This window comes from Chaetodon auriga, chromosome 17 (genome assembly GCF_051107435.1).
Source record: "Chaetodon auriga isolate fChaAug3 chromosome 17, fChaAug3.hap1, whole genome shotgun sequence".
Classification (NCBI taxonomy): Eukaryota; Metazoa; Chordata; class Actinopteri; order Chaetodontiformes; family Chaetodontidae; genus Chaetodon; species Chaetodon auriga.
Window position 1 is genome coordinate 13,095,318 of NC_135090.1, and position 16,340 is coordinate 13,111,657.

At 42.5% G+C, this 16,340-nt stretch overlaps 3 protein-coding genes across 4 annotated transcripts; 1 reads left to right on the forward strand and 2 right to left on the reverse strand.

Moving 5' to 3' along the window:
* The first annotated feature begins 663 nt into the window (after nt 1-663).
* Nucleotides 664-8,223, forward strand: adnp2b (ADNP homeobox 2b). 2 transcript variants are annotated; one of them, XM_076754187.1, is made up of 4 exons: nt 664-959; nt 2,718-2,839; nt 3,910-4,014; nt 4,118-8,223. In XM_076754187.1, exons 2-4 carry the CDS (start codon nt 2,732-2,734, stop codon nt 6,833-6,835), a joined length of 2,931 nt encoding a protein of 976 aa, XP_076610302.1. In that variant the 5' UTR covers nt 664-959; nt 2,718-2,731; the 3' UTR covers nt 6,836-8,223. The 2 variants fall into 2 exon arrangements, with proteins under 2 accessions (XP_076610302.1, XP_076610303.1); XM_076754188.1 differs by lacking the exon at nt 664-959 and having other exon boundaries at nt 2,666-2,839.
* A 57-nt stretch (nt 8,224-8,280) lies between these two features.
* On the reverse strand, nt 8,281-10,901 carry ggcta (gamma-glutamylcyclotransferase a). The gene is made up of 5 exons (XM_076754190.1): nt 10,773-10,901; nt 10,426-10,667; nt 9,428-9,573; nt 9,201-9,333; nt 8,281-9,026 (listed from the first exon to the last, which is right to left on the reverse strand). The coding sequence occupies exons 2-5, from the start codon at nt 10,540-10,542 to the stop codon at nt 8,901-8,903; spliced, it is 522 nt and encodes a 173-aa protein (XP_076610305.1). The 5' UTR covers nt 10,543-10,667; nt 10,773-10,901; the 3' UTR covers nt 8,281-8,900.
* A 500-nt stretch (nt 10,902-11,401) lies between these two features.
* snrpd1 (small nuclear ribonucleoprotein D1 polypeptide) lies at nt 11,402-14,403 on the reverse strand. Its single transcript, XM_076754894.1, has 4 exons — nt 14,284-14,403; nt 13,542-13,618; nt 11,929-12,120; nt 11,402-11,628 (listed from the first exon to the last, which is right to left on the reverse strand). The coding sequence occupies exons 1-4, from the start codon at nt 14,295-14,297 to the stop codon at nt 11,552-11,554; spliced, it is 360 nt and encodes a 119-aa protein (XP_076611009.1). The 5' UTR covers nt 14,298-14,403; the 3' UTR covers nt 11,402-11,551.
* Between the last annotated feature and the right edge of the window lie 1,937 nt (nt 14,404-16,340).

Here is a 16,340-nt window from a genome sequence, read left to right on the forward strand (position 1 = left end):
AGTTAATGGGCCGTAATTCAGACAGGTGATTTGGGTTTTGCTTGACTTACTTGGAAGTTTGGAGGAAAAGCCAAACGTAAGATTGAAAAAGGTTGGAAGCGACTTTTACCAATAGGTATCACAAAGCGAAAAATCTCAATTTAAGCTTCGTTATAGGTACAAATTAGTACGCGGTGATAGCTAGCCATTTTGTTTTTTGCAATCGTTAAACATAATAAAAACTCCCATCACTTTATGCTATGCTAGCTAAAAGACATCCAACCTATCAATTTCACTTCCTCTCCTATCAAAATGGTGGTTCAAGTTAATTGGTTTAAAAAAGTAGCATGACATGACATCACTCCACAAGCTCCACCCATTTAGCTCATTTTCTCGACAGCTCATTGGTTAGGCTTTCTTGTGTACCACGTGACGACCAGTGGGGGTCGCACTAGCCACGCCCCCCGACCTAGCTATCTGTGGTAAGACACCAAAGTTTAATTAACAAGTCAGTTATTTCATGAAATTCAAAAACATAATTATAAGATATACCACCTGGACACTCTGGAACAATGGCTGACAGTCTTGGTGAAAGAAGAAAAAGTTTTTTCAGTTTTTAGGCTGAGAAGCCTCCCATTGGTCAATGTTTGCAGTATGCAAATAAGGACGGCTACGTCAGATCCTGAACTTGAGCGCCATTTTTTCCTCAACAGGGGAAGAAAGGGACAAAAGCTAAACCAAAAATAACTTCTCTTCGGAGAGGGTTCGCAAACATCACTTTTAATATTTGACTACAGTCTTCATACAGCGCTGTGTGTAGACAGAGGATGCTGCTCGGATGAGGATCTGTGTGCAGCACCGGGAGCAGACGCAGCTTACCGACACATACAGTTGAGGGCCGGTGGAAGTGGAAAACGTTCGCCCTGTCGGAAGGTGGCACAGCGACAACTAACGTGAAGCTACACTGAAAATTGGACGAGGTAAATATGTGAGAGGAAGCTGTGGGCATCCTCATGGAGGAAGGAGCGGCGTGGCCCGCTTAGTGAGCCGGCTTATCGCTATCAGCGTGCTGCCAGCGGCTGTTTAATGACCAGTGTGACCAGCACACACACAGCAGTTTTAGCATGGATGGCAATAGTGTGAAGGGACAGGTTTTAGTTTTTGGTGCTTCAAATCAAAATGCGCGTAAAAGTTTTTCTTACCCATCAGGAAATGGCTTGTAATCATGTATTATTCATGTGGAGACTTGCAGTGTGGAGGTCCTCAATGTGGGCATGCCGTTGAAATGAGTGAAATCAGCTGTTGCACAGTGACTGCAGGTTGTTCGTGTGTGTTGGCTCAGTGCTTCACAGGCATGATGTGCATGTGCAGTGTTTTGCATCCTGTCATGGCAGATAGCAAAGTGTCATTTAAGGCGAGTGGTGTTACCTTCGTGCTGCAGTTTATTGTGTCACTACTTCATTCTTACTACAGTATGTTCATCATTCAGCCTTCATGCAAGTTGTTTATTTTTTTTTTATTTATTTTTTTTTAGCAGTATGACATTATAAAATGGGACACTTCAGGCGTTTAAGAACTTCATTTGTCCACATAATTAGTTGATAGACTCTTTGAAATTAATGCTAGCTTGATGGTACTCGTACTGTACATGTTCACTGACCGCAGGGAAGCACTGATTGTTTGCCTTTGCTCTTCTAACCAGTTTGTTTTATCTTCTGTTGGCTATTCTCCATTCAGACGGTCTCACTGCAATAAAAAGGGGAACTCTGTAACGACACTGACATCACATTTGATCAACAATATCAATAATCACCTGAAAAACCTATTGTATGTATACAACAGACACATGCTAACTGCCCTCTAGTGGCTGATCGGTGCAGTGCAGGAGGCAGTCCTTATTTACCAAATTCAAAATGGCTGCTTCCATGTCGAGACTCACATGATTTACCAAGATACTACTTATGTACTCATTTAGCTAATATGCATCCTGTGGTAGGATTAAAATATGTGGGGTTTTTTTTTTTTTGCTATTTTTACGAATATGTTTAAAAGACCTGTGCTCTGATACAAGAGGTATTTTAGGTATTTTCTTCTGTAAATCCCCTATATCATCATTACCATCAACCATCATCAGCAGCATTTATAATGTTTTTATAGTTTTTAAGTTCATACACGCTTATAGTATGTTTACGTAAACCAATTAAAGATCCAATTGTAAGACAGGGAAGGCAGGTGTGTTTGTCTGTGTGTGTGTGTGTGTGTGTGTGTGTGTGTGTGTGTGTGTGTGTGTGTAAACGTGTAAACCTTCTCTGTCATAATTATAGAAAGAAGTAAATAGATCAAAATGTATAATATGGATATGTGTAATTGTTTATATATGTGTAATAGAAATACAGTATGTATGGGTACATATATACTGTATACATAATACATTCAGTATGAATATGAAAAGCTAAATAACTGAGGTGTAATTCATTCATTTAACCTTTATTTGGATCTCAAAGAAGGAAGGCATGCTCTCATTTCTGATATGGAGAGTACAGTTAAATAAATAGAGACAAGAAGAATTAATAAGACAGCAAACAACAACACAGAGACAGTTACGCTGAAGAGCACAGAAGTTTGTTTGATTGTGCTCTAAATGCGTAGACGAAAAGGTCAATGATATTTCTCATATCTGCAGAGTAATTGTTGGGGTGATGCTTCATAATGTCGAAACTCGTTTGTCTTTTTCTAAGGCTTGTGAGGAATAATGTATCAGGTTCCAGTCGGAAACATCGAGAAGATCCGAAAGGCTCGTAAGGCAGTGAAAAGCATCTTAACTGAGATCGGCCTGGAAGACTGCCAGCACCTGCTGGAGGTATGTCTGATCCTGTCATGTAACTGAAGATGGCTTCAAGATTTGGGTCTGACCTAAAACTGTCAGAAAATTGTATGTTGTTAATAAGACACCCACACTCTTTCAAAACAGCTCAAAAAGTTGCAAACATCATGCTTGTTGTATTACATTTGTACAGACTGAAGATCACTGTGATCACTTTGATATACGAAGTGCTTCTGTCCAAAGGTCAGTTTGTGGTTCAAGTTAAAGTTGTCATGAAGACATTTCAGTCCAACCAGAAAACATAAACATTCAGCTTGAATGTGATATGACGACAGTCACATTGGAAGAGTGACTTTCAGAGGGTTTTTTTTTTTTTTTTGGTTGTTATGGCAACAAGTGCGGTTGGATGATATGACGTCATGTCTAGTGGTTTTTTTTTTTTTTTGTGATATCAGGATAATATATGTTGCAAATCAACGAGGACTGCAGAGGAAAACACTGACCAAATCATTTTCTCATTTTACGATGGTTTTTTTTTTCTGCGTGGTCCTGTTTAATAAAGACCACTGCTACTATGACAACTACCACTAATTTTAATAATAATAACTGAATACAGTGTTGAAGCTCTGGTGCCTTTGTGCGCCTTTAGACAGAACCACTCTCTTTTTACTCCACTATAATTTATCTGATGGCTGTGACTGCGAGAAGCTTTTGTTGGTCCATCCAGCTACATGTAAAACTAATGCAGTTAATCCTTCACCAAGACTTTGCTGAAGCTGTTTTTGAGAAATTTGATTCACCTTCAGGTTAATTCTGGATGCTGTAGTTTGTGGTGCTGTAAAATAGTATTACATGATGCAGAAGGGTGTTTTTAACACAGACTGCTGCCTCCAAAATGACCATTATAAACTGGCATATTTGATGAATTCATACAGTATGTTGCCTTACCACAGTCAGTACTTCATGGTGGGAGTTGTACAATTTACTGCGGATCTTTACTAATAAGAAACAACCTTCAATGTCGGGCTTTTAATGAACACGTTTTACATCATGGCACTGTTTCAGACCGTTAACGTTTGTTTGCTTGTATGTTGTTTACTGTGCAGGATCTCAAAGAAAACTCAGAGAAAAACTCTGATGAAGACGAGGTCTTTCGGGAAACTCACTGGGTTGATTTCACACATGGATACAATGGCAGACAACAGAAGAAGGTGAATATGACCCTTAACTCCTGCTGATAACAAAAAAGGTTATTTGCTAGTTTGAGTGTAGAATCATTAAAAATGGAAACTTTTTTCTTCTTCTTCTCTTCAGTGGCCCTATCGCTCTCGGTCTCTGTGCTGTACCCTGTGCAAGTACTCTTCGCATAACATCTACAACTTCAGGAGCCACGTCTCTCGCTGCCACGGGTACGTGCAGTCATTCTGCGCGCTGGCACCCTGTTCGAAGTGCCTCTTCATCGGCCACCCCAAGGTTGTCAAGAAGCACATGCTGTTCTTCCATTCCAAACTCACCACCCATATACAACCTCCGAGGGAAGTGTCTTTACCCACCCATCACGGAAATGAGAGGTATCAGTGTCGAAGGTGTGGATTTCCGAACTCTTCTATCTTTGCGATGAAAAAGCACATCATTCTCAAGCACCTGGAGAATGTGGCAGAACAGTATATTGGTTACAGATTGAACCTTCAAGGCACCACGTCTGTAAAGGTCTACTGCTGCAAGGTGTGCAGGGTGAACACTGGAAACCTAGACCAAATGCTGCATCACATGCTGGTTGAGCCATCGCACTACTCAGTCAGCACACAAGTGCAGAGTATGATTTATGAGAACAAGAACTACACCATTAAATCGACACCCAATGGGAATGGTGTCTTTGTCACATTCCCAAGTATTGCTCCCAAACCACAGCAACCTCAAATGTTCAACAGTAAGTCCTTGGTTTTACCTAGTAATGGCCAACCTGCTGGGACTGTGGTGGCATTACAGCATTTACAAGGAACTACAAACAGCACAACTCTGATCTGTGCCCCCGGAACCAACCAAGCTTTTCTTCCCCCTCAGGCGTCAGCGCTAGTGCAGCTAGCTAGCGCTGAAGCTAAAGGTTTGCTCCAGCCTGGTGCCACGATAGCCCTCCGAAGTGCTTTGCCCCAAGGACCATCTGTGGTCCAGCTTCCCACGGTATCTAATGTGTCTCTGAAACAGGCACCCGTGACTTTAACTCCTGCTTCTGTTCAACCACAACAGACTCCGCACGCGCAGCAAATTCTTTTTCCATCAGGACTGCAGGCCAACATGGCAGCAGGACCTGGGACTATATCTAAGCCTGCTGTGATTACACAAAACGTATCAACGAACCAGATCACCTTACAAGGTACCATGCTGACGTCACAGTCTCTGCTGAGTCACCTGATCCCGACCGGCAACAAGATGAACGGCATGCCCACATACACCTTTGCCCCACTGCAAGTAGCAATGCCCGTCTCTCAAAGTACCCCTCTCAAGACTGTCGAGCAAACGAGTAACTCCTCACCACAAACTAAGAAATGGATTACCTGTCCCCTCTGCAACGAACTTTTCCCTTCCAATGTCTTTGACATGCACACGGAGGTCGCTCACCAGACAAAATCCAATTCAAACAAGTCAGAAAGTGTGGCAGCACGAGCGGCATTCCTGAAGAAAATGCCTGACAAAACTGTAAAATGTCTAACGTGCAAAATGCTACTGTCGGAAAAAAGTGTCTTCCAACACCTGCTGCACGGCCTGAACTGTTTGTACTGCTCAGCTTTGTTCTTTTCAATCAAACAGCTCGCTGAGCATGTTAAGCAGCACAATCCCACAAGCAAGGCATACTGTGATTTTTTGAGGCAGAAGTACAGGGTCTACTCAAAAGGTGTTGGAGGAATCCTGTTCCCTTACTTCGACGTCCACACCACGGCGCCGAAGGAGGTCCTGGGAGAGACCGAGGTCAATCTCGCCCTGGTCACGAATTCCCTCGACTTGATCTTCTTTAAGCTGCAGCCCAGCAGCCAGCCAGAAATCTGCCCGGCACCTGTGAAAATCAACAGTTCGTACTGTCCCTTCTGTGACGAGAAGTTTCTGAATGAATCCAAACACCTGGAGCACCTGAAACAAAAACACTTTGTAGCACCCACCATTCACGCCATCCTCAAGACGGAGGCCTTCAAGTGCATATACTGCAACGGAGTGTACACAGGAAAGGTCACCCAGCAGGCGGTGATGCTCCACATTCAGCGATGCCGGTGTTCACCAAAACAACCACAGCCCCCCAAAGCTGTCCCAGCACCACAGCAGCCACCAAAACCAGCTCAGCAGCTCAGTCAGCCCCCCGGGCTCTACTTTATCCAAGTGCCACAAGGGCTGGCTATGAAACAAACTTTAGCTCCCGCTCATGTGACTCCAGCCGCGCCCACTCCACGGCCTGCAGAAACAGAAGCGGAGCTGCTGTCGAAGAAGAGGCTGGAGGCTGCGTGGAAGGAGGTCCTCGAGACCAACAAACGCGAGCGAGAACAAAGGGCGGCCATGCGCAGGAAGCGAGAGCAGGAAAAGCTGGTGCCTCCACCGGAGCCTGTGATTCAGACCGACCCCGCAGTGAAGCTGCTTTTGGAGCCCTCCCCGGTCGAGCGCCGCTGTGGCGAGGAGCGCAGAGACTTCATATCCAAATACTTCAACATGAACCCCTACGTCACCAAAGTCGAGGCTGACGAGCTGTGCAGGAGGCTGTCCCTCACCAAAGCAGAGCTGGCAGCCCACTTCAGCAAGAAGCGCAGCAAGTGCATGAAGAGCCTGAAGAGGAACACAGCCGCCGTGCTCCTCGGTTTCAACATGACACAACTGAGCAAAGTCAAGCACAATCTCATCATCCCCGAACCGCAGGCAGGCGACACCACAGAGCAGACGCCCGCTGATTCAACGGAGCGGATGGACAACAGCGAGGGTGGACCGGAACCGATGGATCAAAGCGGGAACGAGAACGCTACGGGTGGGAAACAGGTGGAGCAGATGGAATAAGTCCAGAAGCGTGTGAACAATGTGAAAACAGGAAACAAGGCAGATGCAGATGTCCCCGATAAAAAAGAGAATAAAACACAGATACTTTGATGTTTGCCTTTTGTGTTAACGGTTACTGGAGAAGGTCATCACGCAGTGCGTAAAACGCATTTCCTAACACACGAGTTACCTTTAAGTGAGGGCGGTTTCTTAATGTAGCCTTCATCGATAGCATTTGACTTCAGTCTGTTGTCAGTGGTCCATATTCTAATTTCCACACAAGCGCAGAGCCATGTTGTGACGCTCCTGTAGAACATATTAAAGAAGATGCAGGTGTATTGTCTGTGAGACGTTATGGTATCAGACTGTTGAGTTGTAACAGTGTTAAGCTCGTTACAACTTCTCTTTCAATAATGGCTACTGACTTCAATTTAAGCACTGATTTGCTCTTGGTAGCTGCTTTCTTTCTCTTCTGCACTCCTTATTTAAGCTCATTTGTACAAACTAGTGATTCCTACATCGTTGCCTGTCTGCTAATATCAAGACTTAAGTGCAGCCTTCAATGTCCATGTTTGAAGGCTGCACTTAAGAATATAATGATAAATTCTTTATTATTATATTATGCTTTCTTTTATAAATTAATGTTTGTTTTACATATTTGGACCTATGTCTGTCATGCATACAGCTTTTTTTTTTTTTTTTTTTGGATTGTTTGCATTACTCCCTCCTCTACATTTAAACTGGTTAAGGGGAAAATGTGTCATGGTCGTCAGCTCTTGCAGGTCGCCTCGGTGAATCGGTTTTGAAGCCAAATTCTCAAGAATGTACAATGTTCGAGTGGTCAGGTTTGCTGAATTCCCAGGGTTGCTGAACGCTTTGTTACCACAGATCTCTGCCCACGTCGCTTGCACGAGCCTCCGTTTTATTGTCAGATGAAATTATGATTTGTGCCATTGTGAAGTCTACGTATTTGCATAGACAGATTTACCATGGCACGCAAAAGCCTGAGCACCCCTGGTCTGCTGAGTAGAAGATGATCTGATTACCAAAAGGCATACAGTTAAATATGACACATGCTTCAAATGTTAAAGAATGCGTCACGTCTGACTTTATTACGTTCGCATCGGATCATCTTCTAGTCGCTCATCACAGGAACAGACATTTTGACCAGGGATGCCCAAACCTTTACATGCCGCAGTACTGAGAGATTCAACACAACAGAAAACATGTTGGGGGGGGGGGGGGGGGGTTCAACATATGTCCTCTGTTCTCCTGAGAGCTTTTTTTTTGTACTGTACATGTATTTTCTATAATTCCTAGTGGATCAAGAATGTTGGGAGAGGTACAAATTCTCATTCTGTCCAAGGCCACTGTGTTGTAAAAAATAAAGTGGTTTCCTTTTATGTAAATTATCATTTTTATTTCTTTATTTCGTAATAAATAATGACATTTTAAATCAAGCAGTGTGAAAGCAACCCAAGGTATATTTCTTTTATTTGTCTGTCCAAGCTTCAGGCCACCGGAGCAGAACATAATGGTTCGCCTTAACAAAGGCAGTGCAATGAAAGTCTTACAGGTATTTCATCAGTGTTTTCATTTTCCCCTGAGAAATACTGGAATAAACCATTTTTTTCCTGCCAAGCACATTTCTATCTTCCATTGTGATGGCTCTGAAATTAAATACATTTGTCAACATACCTCTCAAATTAATTGCTTGAAAGCAGCTTTAAATAGAATAAGGTGCAGGACTGGACAATTCATCGAAATCGCAACTCGGGGAAAATTTGTCAGAATGCGCCATGAAAAACAAGTCGTGCATGTTTGATATCGACCCCAGCAAAAATGATTGTTCCAGTACCTGTCAAAATAATGGCAATATGACTTTTGCGTATTATTCAGCACTAATAATGCCTGTGTTGGGACCAGCCAAACGTCTCATTGTTAAAAGCATGCACTATTTACTAATGGGCACCCAGTGGTGCCAATACAGTCTCACAACTGGTTTTATCAGTCCTCCAGTCTTTACTTAAACCATTAACACAATCTCAGTCTTGGCCACGGTCACTCGAGACTGTGAACTTCATCTCTACTTCAAAACCGGTCTGATTTGATCGAGGATTGAGGGGCCGCTGTAGTTATTGGTTTGAATGGCCTCCAGCCTCTTCAGATACTCCATGGGGAGTCCGTTCTGCTCTGCACCCAGACACACCACCTCATATGCAACACAGAGAGAAAGATGTTGATTTAGCCACAAGAACATTGGACTAAACAGGAAGGAGTTGTCCTATAACTGTTGGTGAGATGATGTGTCATTTATTGCATTTTACAGCTTTTATAGCAGAAGTTTGTTGTCTTTGTTCCAGTGTTTGTGCTTATGTGAACACACCTGTTTGTACTGAGGAGAGGGGGGGCAGGCATGGAAATTGTTCATCTGGTAAGTCCTGCAGAGCACCATGCCTTTATCAGTCTCCACTGAAACCTCCAGAGGGGAGTACAACCCCAGGTTCACCCCTTCCTGGCTGCAGACACACAGAGGTGAGCCACGCCGTGCTGGTTAAAATGACAAATATTAACTGCTGAAGCGATTAACAGCCATGCGTTAATGTGTCTCACTTGTCAAGGCTTGCAAGGTTTTCGTTGCTCAAAGTCCAGATTACCCCCCACACTTCCGCCCCTGGGTGGCACTCAATGGTGGCCACTCCACCGTGCCAAGTGTTGTCTGCATGTTTCTCCCACAGGCCAAAGTTCAGCTCATAGTCCTGCACACACACACAAACACAAGCGAGGGGATGTGATGGGGGCAGAGACCACAGGACAAAAGGCTGTGAACAGTGGAGAGGCACTATGTATTTTCAACAAAATGGCTTTCATTTCACTGTGATGTAAAGAGGGTGTTTGTGTTTTCAGTGGCGTCCCCAGTGAGCCTGTTTGTTGTTGTCATCCCAGCATGGCCGGGCCGCAGTGCTCTCTGTTGTTTCAGCTGGTTCTTTGGTCTTTTAGGTGGACTAGTGTAAGAAAATAATGGACGAGGTCGCCAAGTTAGTTGTTTTCAATACTGGGACACCATAACTTTACCAAGAGGCAGAGGCGTCATGTTCATGTGTTTTTGCCTTGGCTCAGAAACAAGGCGCACCTCCGACTCACCTGTATCTTTGTCACGTGGGTTTCGTTCCTGCCCCGCCACTTAAGGACACCAGCGGCAGGTGTGTTCACTCCAATGGGAGAAGTGAGCGTGGGGACAGATTAAGACCGACTCTTTCCGCCCATAGTCACCAAAGTAAATATCGGACCCATTTTTCTTTTACAAGATCAAACATGTTCTGAACATGCTGACACTACAATTGCATTTTCCAGACACACAAATCAGGAGAAAAATAACTTCGTCGGCGAGATCTCTATCTAGCTCAGCAACACACTCTCGCGAGATCTGGAGCCAGGTTATTGAACCGATAGATAACAACGAGAAGCAAAATAAATCCTGGACATTCATCTTGTACTGTATCGAGTGTTATTTTCAGTGCCAAGTGGTTAGGAGACTGAAACTGTAGATCATTTCATACCACTAAAAACCACGAAATAAAGCTGTTTTACTCTAAAATTGGATTAGTTACCTTCAGTCGGCCGGTGGTACAGAATATCGCCGAGGGGTTTGCTAGTTGCAATCTCTCCTTCAACAAGTTGCTTCCAAAAGCGAAATACATGAAGCGACCGTTGGCAGGTCCAGACATCCTTTTTTCTGCCGGCTGGTCGACACTTAAGAGCACAGGTACACCTCGATACTTACAGGGCTGTCTGCGTCGTCATGCTTCCCAGAGACTGTCTCACCGCCGCCAGGGGACCGACTGGCCGCTGGCTGTTAATCAACATCCAGTGAGCAACTTGGTATCTGCTGTCGCTCCTGATTGCGACAGCGCGCTTAACTGAAGCGTAAAGGCATAAATTAGAGCAACGTACTTACCTGCTAAAGCACTTTGCGCGCTATAATAAAGATATATAGCCTGAGGATACACAGAAATTGCGATTCATACGAAATTACTATTGGATATTTCATTTGCAGTATTTCATTGGATCATTTTGATTTACTTCCGGGTCACAGCTAATGTTTAGCGCCCCCCTTCGGAAGTCACAAAAATACAGCTTTCAATTTTCTCTGGGTGAAAAAATTAAAATAGTTTAACTGCAGTCTAGACCAATTAATTAGCTAAATAGTCATTTCTATCTACAACGATGCAAAAACGTAATTTAAAAAATGACAAAAACAATAGTTCTATACAAATAATTCAGTTCCTCGACATAATAAGCATCTAGTAATAAAAACATGTCCTGGGATTCTGCTCACTGTGACCACTGTCAGATTCCGACCTCAGACGCCTTGTGTTTGGATCATTTTTAGAGGACCCTATACTAAAACAAGGCAATAGGTTGATGTTGATTTTCTTTCTAATTAGCACTTGGGAGAATGTGCATTTCAATGCAAAGATACTTTATTCAGCCATGTAAAGAAAACATAATATCCAGTAAAAGTGACACACAAATAAACCCCGTCTCCAACATGGCAATAATTCACAGAGTCAAATGTATCCTCTCCATAAGGATTTTAATGTACAAAATAAGGAAAAAAGAATTTGGACAAAAACATGGAAATTCACAAAATGTTTCCCCTGACAAAAGAAAAAAAAAGAGAAAAACTCCTGTACAAACAGTGGGGTGCTGGCCAGCAAACATACAGCCTGGTGATCATCTCCTCGGGCCGCCGCGGCCTCGTCCTCTTCCTCTGCCACGTCCTCTTCCTCTGCCTCGTCCTCTTCCAGCCACTGAGGAGACAGACGAGTGATGGTCAGCAACATAGGTGAGAATTAAGCAATGCAGCAACAGAATTCATACTTCATCAGCACTACCTAGTTTGACAGTTTGATCCATAAATAATGTGTCATATCAATCTAAATAATGTACAGAGAAAGATTCCTCCAGAAACTTCGGAGGTCAGTCAGAAATCCAACAAGCAGAGACTTCTTTGTCAACACAGTTCAAGTTCAAATGAAGCCACGTATCAGGACAGTGCGCTGTATTCTGGTCATCTCTGAACCCCCCGATGATGTTTCGACATTTCTCACCTGCTTCCCTCTTCTTGGACTTGATCTTTGGCTCAATGTCAACCAGCAAGGTGTCCAATGGGAGGCTGTCGGGCAGGATAAAGTAGCGAATATTGTTGCCACGGATACTGAGAGATTCCAGCTGAGTGGGCTCCCTGTTTTTCAGGGTCATTTTCACCGCCTTCAGGTGGGTGTTCATGCTCACATCAACACCTAAATGAGAAGACAAACAAACTGGGGTGAAAAACTTTACAAAGCTGAAAGGGAACTGAGACAAACAGGCTGGCCGACATGCACATCCCAAAAACTTCTACGGGTGCTGCATCAAGACAATAGTCTGCACCCTGTACTAGCAGCTCCCAGCAACTTTAACAGAGCAATGTTTTAATGTAACAGACGACCGGGCATTGTTAAACCTCCATCACAAAGCAGAACAAACAATATAGAGACACAAACACATTCATTGATCAGGCGATTATGATCTGCATCAGAGTCAATCTCCTTTCAAGTTGGACCAATCAAAGCAGAGCTGGACAACACCAATGGAGACGGAGCATGCCTCCATTAAGAGGGAAAAGACAACTGCAGACAACATCAATTCTACAAAGACAAATACTAAATCAACACATCAAAAGTGGAGCTAAGCACACATTAAGAATTAGGGAACTGAGACCAGAGAGTAATAAACTATGTCCACACTAACCTTGCTAAATTTTAAAACATTTTCTTGCTGCTCCAGCCTCTAATCCATGTTAAATCAGCATTTGCACACAAGAAACACTCTTGACTGTGTATGTGTGTGTGTGTGTGTGTGTGTGTGTGTGTGTGTGTGTGGGGACAGGATTCTTTTGGAAAACAAATCGCTGGCTGAGAGCTTATAGCTGTTGTCATTATGTGTGTTCATTTTGCAAGCGTAAAATAGCAAATTGAAGGACATCTCAGCACAGAAGTCACATGACTACAATACAGCAATGATCTGCAATCGATTACCGTTTAATTCTCATCCAGCAATACATGTAAATGAGGACAATTAAATAGTGAGTTCATGCTGAGATTCTGCAGATTAAGCAGACACGGGCCTTGGTGCAGTTTATAATTTTAAAACTGAAACAGTACAAAGACGAAACCCCACAAGAAGCCGTCTTTGTAGTGAATAGGGTGATATACAATTAATACACCACAAACTGCACCACCACACAGAGGCAGGATTTAGAGCTGCAATGCAAAGGTCAAAATTCGCTGATTCCTGCTTCTTAAATGTTGATATTTGTAGTTTCTTTACTCCTCTATGACAGTAAATTGAGTATCTTTGGCTTGTGGACAAAATAAGACATCAGTGGGCATCATCCTGAACTTTGGGAAACACTGACTTATATTATTTACCATTTTCTGACATTGTACAGACCAATGAACTAATAAATTAAATTATAGAACTAGTACAATCTTTTGTACATCTGCTGCTGCATTAGCTTTAGCTAGGCGAACCCAACAAACTGGCCACTGAGCATACAATCAGTATCATCTGTGGGTTTGTTGCCGAATGAATTCTGAACTTTGAAGTAATACTGAACTAATACTGTACAGCAGAGGACTAGTACCGAGGTCATTTTATCAATGCACCGGCTGGTTCTTACCTGTGATGGTGCCGTGGACCTGGGTGCCATTCTTCAGTTCAATAGTAACCGTCTCATGGCTGAGTTTCATCAAAAACCTGCGAATATCAAACAAAATTACAGCGTGAACACATCTACATTTGATCTCAACCCATTTAGTTCCACACGGACATTATTTCTGCAGTGTGCATCAGTTATAGTTGAGATTAGTCTGAAGTTATCCACCTAGCCAACGTTAGCTACCAGCTATGCACCTTTCGGCACCAATACAAAAGTAACGTATGTCTTCGAGGGAGCTTAAATATGCAAAAGCCGATTGTTTGATTTGCGAAGATACAAGAAATTAATTAAAACATTTCTGGTTACGAATATTTTTTTAAACAATATCGCTAAATGCTAACGTTAACTGGACTCTGCAGAGATTAGCATAACAGAGAGGGCCCATGAACAAGCTAACGTTCAAGTCGGAGCCTTTGAAGAAGCTGGTTAGCAAACATTGCAGCTACAATACTTGCGTGATTTTACAGCTAAATGCAGTGTTGAACAATAATAAGGTCACGACATGTGTGTACGCCTTAGTAGGGTTATTTCAGAGCCAGGTGGCCGATCATTGTAACACCGGCCAGCCTTCATTCATTTCATTCTCCGCTTCCCGCCTCATCAGTCTCTCCGTTTACATCTAAATCCATCCATCTGCACTGCATTGATTTTATCATCTCATATCACAGCACTCAATAAACGGCGACTTTTTACGACTACTTACCTGACTAGTTTCATGATGGTGACGGACTGTAAAGACAAATCCTCCACCAATGAAAAAAATTACAGCGCTCAAGTGCTAACACAGGCCGCTGTTGTACGCTTAACGTTTCAGTCGCTCAGAATTGACGTCATTAAACGAGCGACAGCAAAGAAGAACCGTCACTAATGGCAACACCGCCGCCTATCGGTGGAGTAACAGCTTTAGCCCGTCGTGTATATTTCCAGGGAACCTGTATATTTACTGAAGTCTAGTATATATGAATGTACTATTTCACTTCATTGGCTATTAAGAATCTGACAGGATCACAACTAATTTCTGTCCATTTTAATGGACAAATAAAAAAAAAAAAATCAACAAGCTGTTTATTCATTTAGGAATAAAATGCATTGATTAAACTTTGAATGCAACACCACCAAACTGTAGATATCCAAGTCATTTTGTACCAGTGGGAGATGTAGTCATTTTTAGGGAAATTCAGTAACACTGTACAAGTACACCAAACATGTATCTGGAGTACTATAAATAAGGGGGGAAAGTTTGCATGGGAAATGTCTTTCAAATGGCATAAAATTGGAGGGAGACGCTCATTTATGGTGTTGTAGTTCCCACTGGCTGCCAGTAGATGCTGCTATAGAGTCGTTAACTTTTTTGTTCGTTTGTTTTTTGTGTTTTTGGATATCACCGCCAAAGAGCGCTTGAAAAACAATTTCACAGCAACACACTTTCAGCTCTTTTTTATTGAGAGTAAACTTTGCACTGACACTTTCATTTACAGTTCTGGCCACACATCAAACCTCTCTTATGGACCAACTGGGAATGTATCAAGTATAATCTATGAGAGTGCAATTTCACTTTTTTGAAATCTGAAGTGGTGGGTTGAGGGATTGAGATATATAAACACTTTATGTGGAGTACAAAATGGCACAGGACCATTCCCTTGACACCAATTCTAAACCAAGAAAACAAAAAGAAAATAATAATAATAATAATAATAATAATAATAATAATAATAATAATAATAATAATAATAATAATAAAAGCCGCACTCATCAGTCCTCCATTTCTTGCCTGACAGCACTCAATTAGTTTAACACATTTACAGCATGTTTGTGCAAATTAAAAGACCCCGGACTCAGTGCTTCCATCGTGTTGCAACCATGCAACCTAAAATAAATGTGTGCAGTGGTGTTAAACAAGCCGTTCCTCAGGAGAAAAATGTCTGAAATGTTACCGAGTCACCAGCTGCCCTCACATCTCAGTCGGCTTCATGAAATGTCTTCATCAGCACCTACAAACTGCCCAGCACCTTCACAGTTTAATGTTCAGTACGGAGGGGAAAAGGTGTCATTTTAGGTGGAGCACTCCAGACCTCACACTCTTAAACAAGCTTCAAACTCAAACTATCAATTTTAAGTAATGCAGTTTTGATTGCAAATCACATTCTGTATGACTGGCTACTCTCGGGAAGTTAAAGGGGAATTTCAATGAGGAATTTGCTCTTAGACAGGATATCTTTAGATTTTTTTGGCCCACCATGATGAAAACACTCCATTATTATCAACTCTGCCTCCAAAGCACCAAGTCGTATCTTAACACAACAGGCGGCGTTCAAATCTCTTGTAAACATTATACTTGGGCGATAAAGTTTGAAGATAAATCTGAATGACAATCAACGAGGTTCAAGATCCTAAAAGGAAAAAAAACAAAACAAAAAAAACAAAGGCCAAATACATTTGAACAACTTTCAGATAATTACAGTGGAAACTCTAATAAATAATTGACCAACTGATCAATTATTTCCTGTGGCTTCAAACTGTTTTCAGTGAATAAAAAAGGTCAACCGTCTCTGGGGATAAGGTGAAGAAGAATACACCTGGGCTGAAAGGACAAACGTACTAATGTGCACCAAGAACCTCAGTGTGTGGTGGCGTGTTCTCTAACATCTTCCATTAGCATGTTTAAAAAGCAATGACACTAATAAATACCAACAAACATACAAACACGATGCAAACAAAAAGGCACACAGACCCAGCAACTCTGGTCTCAACTTGAAAAAA

Bases quoted from the DNA above. Each gene is read 5' to 3' on its own strand.
- adnp2b (XM_076754187.1), top strand. From the start codon at position 2,732: ATGTATCAGGTTCCAGTCGGAAACATCGAGAAGATCCGAAAGGCTCGT. The intron at 2,840-3,909 runs GTATGTCTGATC...TTTACTGTGCAG, and splicing joins ACTGCCAGCACCTGCTGGAG to GATCTCAAAGAAAACTCAGA. The intron at 4,015-4,117 runs GTGAATATGACC...TCTTCTCTTCAG, and splicing joins ATGGCAGACAACAGAAGAAG to TGGCCCTATCGCTCTCGGTC.
- ggcta (XM_076754190.1), bottom strand. From the start codon at position 10,542: ATGTCTGGACCTGCCAACGGTCGCTTCATGTATTTCGCTTTTGGAAGC. The intron at 9,574-10,425 runs GTAACTAATCCA...GTGTGTGTGCAG, and splicing joins GTACCACCGGCCGACTGAAG to GACTATGAGCTGAACTTTGG. The intron at 9,027-9,200 runs GTGTGTTCACAT...GTTGCATATGAG, and splicing joins CCTCTCCTCAGTACAAACAG to GTGGTGTGTCTGGGTGCAGA.
- snrpd1 (XM_076754894.1), bottom strand. The intron at 12,121-13,541 runs GTAAGAACCAGC...CTTCTCATTTAG, and splicing joins GGTCCACGGCACCATCACAG to GTGTTGATGTGAGCATGAAC. The intron at 11,629-11,928 runs GTGAGAAATGTC...CTGTCTCCTCAG, and splicing joins GTCCAAGAAGAGGGAAGCAG to TGGCTGGAAGAGGACGAGGC.